General features: G+C 46.2%; 1 protein-coding gene across 1 annotated transcript in view; it reads left to right on the top strand.

Annotated features, from left to right (window-relative positions):
- Nucleotides 1-1,106: 1,106 nt before the first annotated feature.
- PDIA5 (protein disulfide isomerase family A member 5) overlaps nt 1,107-16,901 on the top strand; it is a 99,066-nt gene continuing 83,271 nt past the window's right edge. Inside the window, exons 1-2 of the mRNA XM_042877978.1 lie at nt 1,107-1,253; nt 8,072-8,308. Of these exons, the coding sequence (XP_042733912.1) occupies nt 1,107-1,253; nt 8,072-8,308 (384 nt within the window). The remainder of the gene's footprint in view (nt 1,254-8,071; nt 8,309-16,901) is intronic.

Raw genomic sequence — 16,901 nt, 5'->3', positions numbered from 1 at the left:
TTTCTCACGTTTTTAAATTAGGTTCCTGGTGGCATTTCCTTGCTCAGCCTTGGTCTCTCTCAGTCTCCCTCCAGTTCTCATCTGATCCTGGGGCATTTCTCAGCTCATGAGCTCCCAATCTTCCATCAGCAAATGATACTTGTGGCATAGGATGGAGAAGCAGCTCTGCTGATTCTTCAGCTGCAAGGTTGAGCTCTTGGAGCTGTACAGACTGCAGCCCTGTGAATCCAAGCACTTGCTTTTTTAATCTGCATTTACTTTGTGAAAATTGATTAAGTCTTTGCAGGGACTGGGAATGACTCTGCCATGAATGTCAGATACCTCCTTCAAGAGAGGAGGAAATTAGAGCCTTTCAGACAAAAGGTGGCCAGGAATTTCTAAGGTACCCCATCAGATAAGCCTAATACTTAGAGATGACTGAATAATTCTGGCAGAAGTTTTCTAAAATAATCAAACTTGATCCAGATGCCCAGAATAGAATTTTTCTGCCAAAAAATTTAATTTAATAAAGAGAAACATACCTGAAATAATCTGATAGGCTGTATCAGATACCTGTCAGTACTTAATGTGTTTACTGGGTCCACTCACCACACGATAACTCTGCAGGCTGCTGGAAAACTCTCGGCTTCTAAAGCCATTTGTGTCTATTTTTATGTATATGTAGCTCTTGGAGCCAGAGTACACAGGAATCAAAACCAAGACCAATGAGAAAATCATTGCTGAAGGAACTCAGAATCATTATTATTTATGATGTCTACTGCATGTGCCTAACAACTGACCTATTAAGTAGTCCCGTGAGAAACAGAGGAAGAGACAGTCTTTAGCTCTGAGACATTATGGGCTGAGCAGCAACACTCAAGATGGAGCAGTGAATGTTATACATATGGACAGTAAACAAGGTGACAGCAGCAAAAGGCCCTTTTTAATCTAAATCTTTCTTTGAAAGGGTGAAGTGGAAAAATTATGTAAGAGGACAGCAAAGAAATGTAGTTGGGAAATGGATATTACAGGGAAAGATGGCCCAGGAGAGAAGAGAATAAGAGGATATTCTGAAGAAGTGAAAAAAAGATTGTCTTCTAAGGCACAGGGATGTGATGGGTGGAGAGATGTCACCTGCAGATCTCCATCCCTCTCTAGACGGTTGTCTGTCTGTCCTGGTGCCCTGCTACAATCCAGTGTCTCTGGCTGAAGCCCAGGAGGAGAATAATTTAGCTTCAGCAAAGTCCAACTGGTACAGCTTTTTGAAAAAGCAGGTATGTGGATGCCCTTGACAATAAAAGCGTAGGATGGAATTTACCAGGTTGGCAGAGTTGCTGCTCAGTTGTTACGGTGCTGCAAGAATTCCATTATTGGGTTGTGGTGTCAAGAAGCAAACAGAGTTGTTGGTAATAATGAATCAAAGGACTCTTAAAGGAAGAGATGGAAGAACGACTAAACCTTACTATGATCCTTTATAGGAGCAATGACCATTCTCAGCACAGACCCTACCATGGGGGCTCACAGCAGAAGCTGTCTGTAAATCTCCCTACCTCACAAACAGGAGCCGAGTAACCTCCTGTCACCAGGCTCATGCATATTTCAAGAGGAGAAAATGAGAAAAATAATACTTTCACAGGCCTATTAACGGGTGCCAGACAGCGTTGAGGTGGTAAAAAAAAACCACCCTAAATGATCTCATCCTTCCTGCAGTGGGGAGACAAGACTGTGTAGTTCTCTGACACCTAGTCACTGGCGGTGTCAGAGCTGTGCTATGTGGATGACCAGCTGAAAACACAGGAGCACACCAGCTTCCTGCACAGCCTTTTTCACGGGCTGCTTATTGTTCCTTCTTCTCACTTGCACCTATTGACGTTTCAGTGGTGTCCACTACTGCTCTTCTCTGCCTTTCTTTCATTGGCACTCCTCCTTTTCACGATTTCTTCCTTCTGTATTCAGTATTTATTACTTCTGCCTCCTTTGTTTCCATGTTGTTTCTGAACTATTTTTCCAGCTTCCTTTACTGACTTTTCTTTCTGACAGCTAGGGCTTGAGCCAAAGCCTGCTGAAGTCAATCCATTACCTTCAAAGACTTCAGGATCAAGGCCTTATTCCCACTCGCTTCCCTGCATCTTCTACAATCTTTTTTTGCATGGAGCATTCTCAGCAGTGTATCTCTACTAAAAGATAGGTTACTGACTGAAATAAGCAGGAAGGAAAGAGGTTTAGAGAGAAAAAATCCTAAGGACCCAGTAAATTCCTCACTGAATTGCTAAATTGCTACCCTGACTGCCCATCTGCAGAAAGCCAAAGGATTTGATCGTTATGTTTTTTTTATTCTAACTTCATCAGAACACATCTCTTTTCATATGAGTGTGAGAAGAGGTCCTTGCAAAGACAAGGTCTTTCAGGAAGAAATATCCTCTCATTAAAGTCTGCATTACTGCACACAGTAAGTAGTGACTGTAGTCATACATTTAATTGAGCCTACACAGGCAGTACTTTAAGCACACGAATACCAGAAAAGCTGAAAAAATGAAGGAAAGAAAACTGATACTGACTGGATAATGGCTATATTTATATATAATCATATGGATTGTGACAAAGGATCTGCTTAATTTAATATATGCCACGTATATGTGTGCATGTGTGTAAAAAAGATATAAAAGTATCTACATACAGAGAGAGAAAAGTACTGAATATGTATGTATTGCATATATTGAATATATTCTCACAGGATAGATGTATGAAAAATACTTTAGTAGAACATTGTCTGCATATATGCTGACGGCTGAATGCTAATGCATTTTTGGATTCAATATAGAGACAGATGCTCAGCTACCATAGATGGATGCAGATCTACTGAAGACTGAGGCAAGTAATGCAAACACTGCTTTAAACCAAAAAATATTTTGGTCATATCTTTACAGTCCTACCTTCATAGTTAGTCCTTCTTATGTATGATATTTTGTGAACGCAGACTAGAGGCATAATAGCTCCACTCATACAAGAAGCCCCATCTCCTTCCTCATTGCTACCCTTGGTGGGAGGCTACCCTTGAGCAGAGCAGCAGAGCTAGTCTGGGTATTATGTGAAGTCCTGCAGTAAAGACAAATATTTTGCCAGCTCAACAGAGACCAGTAGTGTCTGAAAATAACTAGCTGGGGCTTGTTATTAGGGTACACAGGTACCATCACAATCCAAGGGGTGTTACCTGAACTCCACTAAGGCACCTATTTCTGTTTTACAGGCAGAGATGTGCTAGACCTTGTGCAATGCAAATCCTCAGGCGTGAAAGCTGTGGTTTACCTACAGGCTGAATTCAGATTCAGATCTCCGCTCTCCTCACAAGCTTGCTGTTCAACCCTTTCCTGATGATGCATTCAAGGTAAAACAGACTGTGCGTGTTACACAAAGCTTCTGCAAATCCCTAGAAAGCTGTCTTGATGGCAGCAGTTTGGAAACATGCTGGAGTGCTGTAGCCACTGCATAACAGCTAGACTCCAATGGTTGTTTTAATCTTGTTTAAACTACTCTCTCAGCAGGTAACTGAGAGACATAAATTATCTACTATCAGCCAGCAAGGTGCCCATGCTGCAGAAGGTTTTTATGGTACTCAGGAACACATTATATCCAGCTTTGGAGATTCAGTGAAAGAAATGACAGTGTTCTTAATGGTAGGACCTCTTAAATGTAAAAGGGCACACCTAAAGCAAGCAATAAAAAATGTAATGGAAAATTCCCAGGAAGAAAAGTTTGGAAAATATCTGTACTCTACTTTTAACTGACTCCTGCAGTATCTACTGGTTTTTTTCCTCATATATAAAGAGCATCTGTCTACCTGTGGCCCAAAAATACTTTGATTCTAGACTGAAGGAAACAACAACAATATAGTACAAAAGTAAAATTCCCATGAAAGCACACAGCATGTGTGTATTTCTTCTTTGTGCTGTGTGAGGTCTATACAAAAGTGCTCAGTCCTTCAAGACCTCAGAGACGTAAAGGGGTAGGATGCAGAAAATGAAAACACTGAGTGACATGGCTGCATACAGAATCCTTGCAGAGCACTGAGGATGCTGTTCACAAAGCCTACAAGCCAAACCTTGTCCTGATCTGCCTTCATGCCATTCCCATTCACTGTAGAGAGCAAATCAGGTGAAAAGCACAGATATGTTATAGCAGAACTACAGGCAGCAGTCCCTAGAGACTCACAGTGCATTTTCACCATTAACAAAATAGCATCCAAAAGGATTTATGCAAAAGTATGAAACTGGAATGTTCAGTCTAAGAAACAATCCTCTATGTAACAGCTGCACCTTCCCGTCCCTTTTTTTTTTTTTCCTTTTTGGCATGCTAAGGATCTTTTGTATAACTTGTTAGCTGAAGTGTGTGGATATGCTTCATCTGCAGCCCCGCTACCAGATGCTGAGGAGGCAGCAGGAGTGGAAAGCTGCCTTCAGGCTTTCCCCTCTGACAGACATCTGCTGGAGAAAAGCAGTGTGCAGCTGTGTCTCTTCTCTGAGACCACTCCCATGTAAAATCCTACAGGGGCTGGTGCTGTCTCTTTTCCTTTCCATCATGTGCAGAAGAGCTGTAGGAAAGGTCAGGTGGAGCCCAGGGCTTTGATACCATCAATCTGTTGATGGCAACCAGCTCGCATGTTCGGCTGATGCAATCAGTGCCATGACACAGATGTCACAAGACTTACAAGAGATAAGCCCAAAGATTACAATCAGTTGGCTGGAGCTGAATAAGGAAGAAAGAGGTGGTGCTGGAAGGAAGGAGGAGACCTTGCTGCAGTTAAGGCAGTGAGGGAATCCCGCTTTCACATGGGGCAAATGCTATGTGATTTGGGGTCCCGGTGTAAACCACTGGGTTGCCCCTGGATTCAGTTTGGCTTGCAAAGTGCTCATGTCTTTTCCTGTCTGTTCAGCTGTCATTTTTTTGTGGTAAAGGTGACTCATTTTACCTTTACTTTGAGGCTTCCAGAAACTTGCTCAGGTTAAAAAGAGAACAAAGAATAAACCTTGTCAAATGAAGCAGAAACATAGAAAACATGGAAGGTGTGATTTGATGCAGACATAGTGTCAGTCCATTTTGTATTTAATTCTTGGTAAAACAGGCATTTGAATAGACAGACAAGTAAGGATTAGCAGTTCCAGTGCAGACTTTTGGAAATGAACCTCATCTGAAAGTGTCTGGTTTTATAGCCTTGGGCAAATCATATAATCTCTCTGCTACTGTTTTCTGATCTATAATCCAAGGGCAGTAATGCTTTCTTGCTTCTCGGTGGGGAATTAATGGATGCTTTGACAGCATCTTGAGGTACCATATACAAATATTAAAAGCATGGAGAAGCAAGCAGCATATGATGTTAATACTAAACGGATATAGTGTAAAACTTGGGACTGGATAGTGGTGCACTCAGATACTGCTGTAATGAGTTCATTAGTAATGCACGACTGGACTGATTAAGTGGTTGCCACTGTGTAAAGCCCAATTCAGAGCTGATACCTGATATATTATTTTGACCTAAGACAGATGCTCAATGATTTTAAGTTTAGGCAACGCGTGTCATGTCAATACGAATTATCGAGCTGAACTGAAAGAAAGAAACTGTAGTTGTCACAAGAATACCCTTTTAATATTCTTCCATAGACAAGAATTGTAGCTTCCCAAAGTGGAATTTTTCTGTGTAATCTTTCAGAAGCCCATTTTCAAGTAGCTTATCTTCCTTGCCTTTTGTCTTTCTTTTACTTTCTTCCTGAGATCATTTCCTCTTGCCATTACGGCAAAAAAGCACCCTGCAACAAAACAACGATGATCCAGAGTTTTATTCTTTCCTGCCACAAGGGCAGTGCATCCTGCATGGTGATGATGCAGCACAGAAAAGCCACTACCTGTGGTTACTTTAGCATTATCTGGTACTGGTAACTGATGTGAAGCGTCAGATATATCAGTTTTCTTCACATGAGAGTCACAGGAGGATTCAAACAGCCTTTGAGGACCTGGGTATCCAGCTGATATTAGAGGTCTGGCTGAGTCAGCATAGTGGTTTGCAGAAGCCTTTCAGCTCTGGGCTGGTTATCTGAAGGTGAGCAGCATCTGGAAGAGGAGACCTCTTCCTGGAAGTTTTGTTTGAAATGGACTGCAGTTTGGGATCCGTGGCCTGCTGCTGGTAGGCTGTTATTTCAGCTGGGAAAGCACCAGCTCTGGCAGTGAGGAGCACAGTGCCAGAAACACCAGTACAGTCAGCAGAGACTACATGCAAAAAGCAGCAGTACACATACAGGCATCTGATGCAGTGCATGTTTTGTCTTGGGTCCTTCCACTGCAAAATTACACTTACTTATTACACCTTTCCTTCCTTGGACTCTCTCTGGCTGCCCACCCTTCCTCATCCTAAACTGATGGTTCCAGGGCTGTTTGCCTATACTCAGCAGTGCATTACAGTGAGACTGAGGATTGCCAGCTCTGTTTGCAGGTTGGCCAATCTGGACCTTCTGCAAGTGGGAAGCAGAGCACAGCTCCATGAAACGACTTGCTGAAGGTTATCCAGCTGTGACCAAGGACAGTGCACACAGATTCAACTGCAAAAGATGTCACGAAAGTGTAAACTTTAACAGTAATGACTTTCTCTTTGTGCACTTCTGCTTTGCTAAAATTACATCTCCACCGAAGGACTTGTTAATGTCAGTGGCATTCAGTTTTCAGGATCGCCACTTGAAGCGATCAGTCAGCTGCATGGATCTACAAATTACTCCCTTGAAGCCATTCTCATGGCACAATGCTCAGGCGACAGCCAGCCACCATGATCAGATTGCAACAGACACCTTTGATTTCCCTTTGATGTTGCTGCAGTGAGGAAGAGCTCTAGGCAGCACTTGGCAGGAGATTGGGTCCCACCAGGCTGCGATAGACAACAGGAGGGATGGGATGCCCATCGGTGCAGTGGGCATGTGGCATGTTGACCTGTTGGTGGGGGCTGCAGACGTTGATCCAGGTCAGGGTCGGTGGATCCAGACTCAGTGGTCTGACTGCTTGCTGTCTGGCATTGGAGGGTTGCAGGGCTCTTCTTTAGGGTTTAACATCTGCATGTAGGAACAACTGGCCAGAGAACAGTCAATTCCTAGGAGTCCCACCTCCTAAGCTTCTCTTCCAATTAACTCCCATCTCCCTTTTCTCACCGTTTGTTTCCCTCACTCACCTCACACCTTAGACCTAAAACCAGCAGTTATTTTTAAAGAGTATGACAAAAGCACATCAACCCCTTTGCCAGTAGCAAAGGCTACATGGAGGGATCTGAACAGGCTGGATTGATGGGCTGAGGCCAGTTGTGTGAGGTTCAACAAGACCAGGTGCCAGATCCTGCACTTTGATCACAATAACCCCATGTAATGCTACAGGCTTGGGACAGAGTGGCTGGAAAGCTGCCTGGTGGAAAAGTGTCTGTGGGTGTTAATTAACAGCCAGCTGAACATGAGCCAGCTGTGTGCCCAGGTGGCCAAGAGGGCCAATGGCATCCTGGCTTGGATCAGCAATAGTGCATTGCTCAGGGCACAGCTCGAGTGCTGTGTTCAGTTCTGGGCACCTCACCACAAGAAAGATATTGAGATCCTGGAGTGTGTCCAGAGAAGGGTGCGGAGCTGTGTAGGGTCTGGAGCACGGTCCTATGGGGAGAGGCAGGGGGAACTGGCATTGTTCAGACTGGAGGAAGCTCAGAGCTGACCTTATGGCTCTTTACAACTCCCTGAAAGGAGGTTGTGGTGAGTTAGAGTTGGCCTCTGCTCCCAGATAACAGCGATGGGATGTGAGGGAATGGCCTGGAGTTATAGGGTCAGGTTGGGTATTAGGGAACATTTTTTCTCTGAAAGAGCAGTGTTGTGCTGGAATACAGGGCAGTGGAGTCACTGTCCCTGGAGATGCTGAAAAGCCATGTGGATGAGGCAGTAAGGAACGTGTTTAGTGCGCACAGTGGGGACAGGTTGACGGATTACACAATCTTAGAGGTCTTTTCCAACCTGGATGATTCTACGACTGTAAGCCCAGCACATGCTGGGAGTGAGGTGGAGGCTCACGGCACAACCCCCCGCAGCATGGCGACCACTGTCCGGGCGCACTCCCGCAGCCCTCCCGGGGGCGGCGCGGCGGACTACAACTCCCGGCATGCCCCGCGCGGCCGGGCGGGAGCGACGAAGCGCGCGTGCGCCGCCAGACGTGGCAGCGGCAGCCGCAGCCCGCAGCGCCGTGCTCGGCGATGGCTGTGCCGGGGCAGCGTGTGGGAGCTGCGCGGTGCTGCGGACGGTTCCCGCTGCTGTTGCTCGGGCTGACGGTGAGTGGCGGCGGCCGGACCGGGGGAGCGATGGGGTGACCGCAGGACGGCTTCGCGTCCCGGCCCCGGGGTGCGGCCGGCGGAGTTGGGCGAAGTTGGGAGCGGGACGGGGCCCGGGGCTGGGCGCGGCGATGCCGCCGCCTGGCCGGGGCTTGGCGGGGCGGGGGGGGGGCACGGCCGGGGCGGCTTTTCTCCCAGGTGTTCCCCAGCCCTGCTGCCTTGCTTTTCTCTTAAAAAAATATAAAAAGAGAGAAAAGAGAGGAGCCCCTGTCGTCTCGCCCCGTCCGAGCTGTACAGCAGCCCCGCTCCTGCTGCGGGGCGGTGGTGCGGGACGAGACGGTCCGGGCGCGGAGAGCCCCGGCTGCGGGTCGCGTCCGGCGCTGCTCCTCTGGCCGCGGGTCGGTGAGTTACTGCCGGCATAGGCTGAACGCTTTGAAAGGCGCCTTTAACTTGGCTAACGTAAACTATAGTTCTTCCTAGACAAATGGAGTTAATAATTAATGCCCAATTACTTTAATTTTCTTATGCACGCCGGATCTGAGATCCGCGCGATCTGGAAGCGCTGACCTGGTTCGAACAGACCGAGTGCGGACGCGTGGCCGTGGCCGAGGTGGCACCGTACGGCCCCGGCAGCGTACGCACCGCCGAGCTCCGTGGGGAGGCTGGCTTTACTCCTCCGTGGCTCGGGTCCTGGGATGGAGCGGAGCGGGGGGCTGAGCTCCCCCGAGTGCCGGACGTGGCCGTGAGGCTTCCCCGCCTCGGCGCCTCTTCCGTACACGCGGCTCTTTGCAAGACCCGGGGCAGCGTGCTCGGGGATTAAGCGTGTGCTGTGGTGCGGGGCTGGATTTCCCTTCCTTCTAAAGCGGTGAGCGTGGAGGGTTATTTGTATTCTGCTGGCTGAGGCTGCGGGACTTCTCCCACTGTAATGTTTGTTCTGTGTTAATGCAGGTATTTTTCTGTGAGATCTCTTTGTACGTTAGAAGCTACTTTTCCTCCTGACAAAAGAAGCCTTTCTGCAGGTGGATGTGTTGTTTCCAGCCCTTCTAGTTGCCCTTCTTTGCGCCTTTGCTGTTTCAGACCTGTTGCCTTTGAGCTGAGCAGAGTGAGCTGCCATTGTCAGTGGCATTATTTGATGCCATTGTCATTTATCCACACTATTCTCTCTTCCCCTTCTTAATTTGCCCCGGCATTTTATTTGCACTGTGGTGCTGCGTGTTGAGCAGATGTCTCCATTGAGCTGTTGATTCAGCTAATTTCTTCCCCTTTGCCGTGTGCAAGTACTTTAAATTATTTCTTCCAATTTGCATTCTCTTGCACTTGAAGGTGTGTTTTTTCATCTTGAAATATGTAACTCGCTGTATGCCGGGATTAAACGCAGCCTACAGCTGTGACATTGCAAAACCTGCCTTTGGGTTTTGCTTGAGCCTGTGTTTGCAAAGCCATTGGGGCTGCTCGACAGAGACATTCTCAGTGTGCAGAGTTAAAGCAATGTGGCTGGCTGGGGGCAGAGGGTAACGAGAGCATTGTCTCCTCCTGGCCATGCCTTGCATGATGTTTACAGTTTGGGTTGACACAGTTCTTTATGTACCTGAATGTGATTTATGTTATTTTTTTTTTCCTTCTGGAAATGCAGAGTGCCAGATGTGCAGCTCGAGCTGCGATCCCAGGTGCATGCTTAGTGCTCCTGAAAAATAGGGGCAGAACCCCAAACTGGAGGCAGCTTCCGTGCATTGAAATCCTGCTTTCTGTGGGACTTCCTGTGTTTGTGCAAGGAAAGCTGTGAGCTGGGTGGACAAAATGCTTTGGGATCTCCTTAGGGAAGATGCTTAGTGGTCTCCTGCATCGTTGCAGATTCATGGTGCACGCTCAAGAGAGGTGCTGTGCTGATCTCTGTTTTATTTCTTGAATGAGCTGGAGTTGTAGGGAAGCTGTGGTTTGGGTACTTCCCCATTGGGTTGAGTGAGCGGTTGGCCAGACCCTGTGCTTGAAGGACCAGACTTAATGTTGGAGGCACAGGGAGGGAGCTTACCAATAGGGTGAAATTGCCATTGGGGGGTCAGGTGCTGTCCCTTCCCAAACAGAGCCCAGCAGGACAACACACCTGGGACACGTTTGCCATGCAAACACAAGTGTTATCTGGGCCCAGCATGGCAAAGATTGGTTAATCCTCCACCTGTTGGTTTAGTGACAGGGAAACTGAATCAAGAGAGGTTGGCCAGCTTACACTTTCAGGAAGCATGAGGCTGCTTGACCTGGTGCTGCTAGAATGCTGTGCTTCAGAGAAAGGCTTTGAACATTTCAGGCTTCCAGCTGCTGGAGTCAGCAAGTCCCTGACAATGGCACTGCTGTGCAGTGCTGGGTAGGGACATGGGTTCCTGGATCCTGGCTGGTGGGGACTGGGTGGGCTCCCTGTTGCAGGTAGCTCTGCGGTGTGGCCCTCTGGCAGGTGTGTAGGCCTTATGGAATGATATGTTGAATCTACTGGCATTTGAGCTGAAATTTCCTTTAGAAGAGCTGGGACATTGCTACAAGTGTGGTGTGATCACCAGGAGCAATGGTTCTGCCCAGAACTGAGCTCACAACACTATGGGCAATCAGCTGTGGACGTTGCTCTGTTATTGACCATTTATATTTGCTTTTCAGCATTGTTGTTCCTTGAAGTGGTGGAGTCACTGTCCCTGGAGGTGTTCCAAGAAGCGTGTAGATGTGGCACTGAGGGACATGGTCAGTGGGCATGGTGGGGCTGGGCTGGCACTTGGACTCAGTGACCTTAGTGGTCTTTCCCAACCTTACTGATTCTATGATTTCAGTAAAATAGGGGGTAATGAGACCTTTCTTTGTAGTTTCTGGGGTGATTGCAGTCAACCTGTCTCTCCCTTTTTACCTCCAGCACTGAGGACACTGGGCTGCTCTGGGATCATTGACTCGTGCAGGCACTGCCTCTGCTTTGCCTCTCACAGAGCTCTGCTTTTCCCCATGAATTCTGCTCCTGCTGTAGAAGTTAAGCTTATTTGCTTCTCACCTGGCAGAAAAATGTGAGGATTAATTAGTTAATATTTGTGCAGTGCTTTGAAGATAACGTTTGCTGTATGAAGTGCTAAGGATTTTCAGTTGTCACCTTTTTTTTTTTTTTTTTTTTTTTTTGCCCTCTCTTCTTCGTAAGCCCCATTAATAGTGGTTTTGTTTTCCTTTTGTAGCCTCTCCTACATGCTTCTTGTGCTGGGTGATAGTTCCCTAAACTTCTTCAAACCCAGTTTTTAGTGGGGGGTTGTGTGGGCCATGCTCTTCTCGTGCCCTGAGTTTCTGAAGCTATTCCAGTGTGTGTGTTGAGAAGCAGCATGTGACATGGTCCTTCACCAGCAGCTTGTTTTGCAGTGATGCTTGGCTTGGAGAGAGCGAGCTGCACGTCCCTAATAAGGAGGAAGTTCTTCGTCAGCATTAGTAATTGACCCTATTACAGTCAGTTGTTAATTAGCAAATAGTTGCTTTTTTTTTTTCCCTCACTAAGCATTTGAAAACCGGTGATAAACCATACAATTAATTGGCTACGCAAAGCTTTGGAACCACCTTTAGTACAGGCTATTATGCCTGTAGCTTCTGTTCCTTAAAACCCAGTGTTTAAGAACAATATGAGCAGTAGAGACTAGGCAAATCTTGACGTCGCCATGGTATTTTCGCTGTCTTCTATATTTGGAAAGTGAACATAGCTAGTGCTGCATCAAGTTGAATGCTTTATTTGTTGCATTTTTCAGACTAAGTTTAAAGAATATGAAGCTATTCTGCCAGGATTTTGATTTGCCTTCCTTGGTGAACAGAAGAGGATGGGACACTTGCCTCTTTCATATATGACCCATCACAGTGAAGTGCTGGCAGTTCTTTTGTTTTTAGTATTTTATTCCTTGCATGATTTGAGGTGAGAATTAATTGGTCTGGATTATATACAGAATTAGAATGCATCTTCCATGTATCTCACTTCCATGTATCTCATTACCCATTCTCTTCCCCTTCCTTTGAATAATAAATCATAGAATCATAGAATCATAGAATCATAGAATGATTTGGTTAGAAGAGACCCTTAAGATCATCTAGTTTCAACCCTCTGCTATGGGCAAGGGACACCTCCCTCTAGACCAGGGTGCTCCAATACACACTTGTTGGAATTGGAAGAAACCTTTAAAGGCCATCTGGTCCTACCCCCCAGCGATGAGCAAGGACCCCTACAGCCCCATCAGGTGCTCAGACCCCATCCAGACCTACCTTAAGTGTCTCCAGGGATGGGGCATCCACCACCTCTCTGTGGTGTGCCAGTGCTTAACAGGGCTTCCAGGTACCTTTGGGTAACAGAGATAACCCTATTTCCACTCATCTGATTTGATTAAAACATTTCTGCAGCTATTTTGGATAGTAATCATGAATGAAAACAGGGGACTGTCCTACATCTCACTATCTATCGTGGAAGACGTTTGTTACAAATGGCTCAGTGATCAAAGCTGCACAGCCCTGAATGTAAATAGCAGCAGAGGGAGGACTTGAGTGAAAAGCAAGCAATTATTGCACAAGGTCAAGAGTGGCTGGTATGATGAAAAAGGAAGATAAAACATCTGCAGTCAAACAGTGATTCTTGTAAACAAGAGAGCTTTGGATTTGAACATCTTGTATTTTTAAGCTGGAACAAACTGGGGGGAAGGGAGCGCCGTGTCTGTGCACCTCCTTCTCTCACCTGGAGGTGGCTGGTGCACTGCTGCACCCTGGGATCTGCCTGTGCCCCTGGCTTGTCTGCAGGCTCACAGAGCAGCATCCCACAGCATAGGGATATTCCTTCAAACTCACATTCTGGAGCAAAGTGTGTGCTTTGCTGTGGGTTTGTTTTGGAGACTGAACAGGAAAGGAAAAGTGAAGTCTGGTCTTGTTATTGGGATTTGTTGCTTTTTTTTCCCCCCTTCCTCACTTTAATGTATCAGGCAAGACATCTTTTTAGAATGTGAACTACTCCCCTCTGAAAGAAATCAATTATGAAATTAAATTCTGTGATCTGCGCTGCTGCTTGAAATTCCGAGGCAGGTTTGGTCTTCAGCTAAATTCCCATAAAATGCCTTGTCAGACACAATCTGTTTCATATGCACAGGGTCACTCTTTGACCATATTTGCAGTGGGTTGAACACTGTTGTCCCAAAATGAAAATGACATCAGTGGGTGATTAAGCTAAGACAGAACTCAAAGTCAATATGTTGCTGGAGGACAGGCATTTGGAATTGTGGCTGTGTTCCTGCCGAGCAGCAGTTGAGCTGCAATCAGCACCATTCGCATCACCCATGCTACTCCTGATGAATGGTGTGCAAATTGTCTCCCTAATTATACATGCAAGTGTTAGTGCACGCATAAAAATTGCATGTTGACATATGGATGCAGGCACTTAAGCAGTGTTTCAGCCATGTATCCCTTTGTATTTTTTAAGCATAATTTGTGTCCAGGGAAATGCATATTTCATGCTCTTGAACTGGAAATGAGAGAATAGGAAATAGTTTTTTCTGTCAGTTTTGCAATTCTGCTCCTCTGATGGTTCTTCCTTATTGAACTTGGGTTTGTATTTTCTTGTTTTTAAAACTGTGTTTCTGTTGTCCTTGATACAGACTTCTCCTCCAGCCATGCTGCTTGTCCATAGCAGGAGTCTGTGCTGTTGTGCAGTTTTGGTGGGCAGCGTATTGTGAATTGAGGTGAGGGTTAAGGTTGAGGTTCTATGAGAATGGAACTTTTATTCCTTTTCATTTGAATAATAAATGTAAAATATGAAAATGTCTTCTTGTGTCAGCTTAAAAAATATTCCCATTTTTCATTCTGAAATGAGATTCAGAGAAGAGTAACAACTCGGGGAGTAAACTCTGCTTTCTCAGGTCCTTGGTGATTTGCAAAAAGCATGGCCTGAGTGATGGCCGTGTTTTCACTAGTGTCTGTCCTGGCTGTGTAATTAGCAAATAGTTATCTGCCGGAGGGTTATCTTTGCCTCTGGGTTTCTGAAGACTCAGGTTTGTCTCAGGTGCAGCTCTAACAGAGGGGCTGTGGAGTGCCTGGCTGTTGGTAACGTGTGTGCTCAGCAGCTTTGTGAGGAGTTGCTGGGGAGCGGGGGAGGAAAAGGGAAAATTAAGCCTTTCTGACTCCTTCCACCTAGCTTGCAAGATTATGTATTTAAATACAGGCTTTGATTTGAAGAGCAGAGGCAGAACACGTGTTTTGTACCTTGTATTCAAACAGCAGCATCTCCCAGCAGGTTTGAATTGGCTGTCTTGAGGGATTTGGTTCACCTGTGTTTTACCTGAGAATCCGTGATGCATCTCATATCAGATGCTGCGATCCTGTGAGTGACATGCAACCTACACAGAGCAGCACTGTGAAAATAAATTCCCATTCAGCTCATGAGCTGGGGGAACTACCTAGATGAGAAATGCTCCAGGTTTGCATTTTGCAGTCTGTGTTGTGTATGCTTTTTCTGAAGGTCCTTAGGCTGTGGAGGTGATGGCTGTATCAGGTACAGCTTGCAGAGCAACCTTGGGAGGACCCGTACTTCTGGGCAGTGTACAAGCACAGCATGAAACAGAACAGACCATCCACCAGTTTTACTGCAGTTCGTCATCAGCAGAGCCCTCTGAAAGAGGGATGGTGCAGGTGTTGGTATGGTCCTTGTATGCCTTCTGCTTTGAAGGCTGCTGAGGGAAGGAGCTTCTCATTCACCTTTTAGGTAAAGCATTTGGAGTCTTCCTTAGCTGTTCTGCAGTGGTTGTGCACAGATTTTAAAGCTTTAGGATGCTCAAGCGACAGTAGGGTTTAGCTCGTTTCTCTATTGGTGTGATGCATCTGGAAGCAACCTCCTGCCCAGGAGGAACAGACATCTTCCATGACATCTTTTTTTTAATAGGAGCTCGTCTCCTCTCGTGCCCTGGATTTAAAGAAAAAGCAGTGTGCCCTCATTCATTTCTGCACAAGAAAGCCAGAGAGCACAGAACTACTGAATTCTTATCATTTTGCAAACACAGCGCAATGCAAACGCTGGTTGGAAAGGCGTGAACTCCTCCGTGCAGCCGATAACCTCCTGGTGCTGTGCTGCTGCCTGAGGTGGCAGCCGGGGCACTGCTGCTCTGCTGGTGCTACTGGCTCAGATCAGATTGGGTTTTATGACAAAAAAAAAAAAAAGGCTGGAACGTTAATCTTAATTAAAGGGAAATGATGATTTATTGAGTGGGGCTGATAGACATGCTTGTATGTGGTGCCTTTCTGTTCTGAGCTGGAGCATCAGAGAGGGGTGCTGCAGTGAGACCACGGCAATGTGAGCATTGCTGTGTTGCCCTGGGAGAAATAGGGTGAGATAACAGCGCATCTTTGCAACGTTTCGTGCTTTTCCCTTGAAGTGCTGCAGTTCCACCAGTACGGCGTGCTTTCTCTCAGTGGCAACGCAGGCGAGGCAGTAGTTAGAGCTGTCACTGTTTCCAGAATCCAATTTTTCAAAAGGTTTATAGCTCTGCCATTATAACAACAGCAAAAAAACCTTCTGAAATGGCCTAAACAGCCTTTCCATCTGGAAGAGACGTGAGATACATGTGCATTCAAGCTATGAGTGGAACTCTATGGATGCTTTAAGCAAAGTTCGTAATACTGTGTGGTGTCATATTGAAAGTGGCTTTTGTGTGTGTTGTTTTTAATTCCAATTCTTTCTTATCAGCAGTAAGTTCAGACCTACTTCTCCTGATTTAACTGCAGGTTTCTAAACCAAGGCAACAGGCTACAGTTTTGCTTTTCCCCTGCTTTCAGTGCAGGTTGAGTTTAGCCTCCTGTAACTGAAGATAGAAATAAAACAGTAGGATACTTGAGTGATTGCATAAAGTTGTGGGGAAAGTGTTTAAAAAATATTTAGGATTAAAGAGATGTGCTCATAAAGCCATGTTGGATTAATCCTTCCTGTACAGCTCCTGACTGCAATGAGTTTTAAGCAGGAATTTGAATGCCTGTGTCACCTCGCCTAGCACAACTGTGTTTGTCAGCATTGATTGGCAGCACTGTGTATTTACCTCACAAAATACACAAGTGATTCATGTTCATCAGCCTGAAGGAGAGAGGTTGAGCTCTGGACAGCTGGGTTTGGAGGAATGAGTGTGTCAGATGACATAAAGCATTGGGATTTGATGGAGCAGTGTTATGCAGTGGGTTGACCTGTTTGCCCTAAGCTTGTGCCGCCTGTTGTACTTTTGCATTGTACATTGCAGGTGTATCTTCTAGCAGTTCTTCCTAAACATGTCCTGAGGTTGCTTTGAGAATGGCAGTCACAGAATCACCTGGGTTGGAAGGGACCTCAAGGATCATGTAGTTCCAACCCCCCTGCCTAGCAGGGCCACCAAACATACACATTCAGATCAGGTTGCCCAGGACCCCGTCCAACCTGGCCTTAAACACGTCCAAGGACGGGGCATCCACAACCTCCCTGGGCAGCCCGTTCCAGGGCCTAACCACTCTCCTAGTAAAGAACTTCCCCCTAACATCCAACCTAAATCTTCCCTCCTTCAACTTGGATCCATTTCCCCTAGTCCTGCTATTGTCAGCCCTTTTG

Source organism: Lagopus leucura, unplaced genomic scaffold (genome assembly GCF_019238085.1).
Source record: "Lagopus leucura isolate 7727_CA_CO unplaced genomic scaffold, USGS_WTPT01 Super-Scaffold_100019, whole genome shotgun sequence".
In the NCBI taxonomy this organism is placed as follows: domain Eukaryota; kingdom Metazoa; phylum Chordata; class Aves; order Galliformes; family Phasianidae; genus Lagopus; species Lagopus leucura.
Note: the sequence above shows the minus strand (reverse complement) of the source record. Positions and strands in the feature narration are given on the sequence as shown.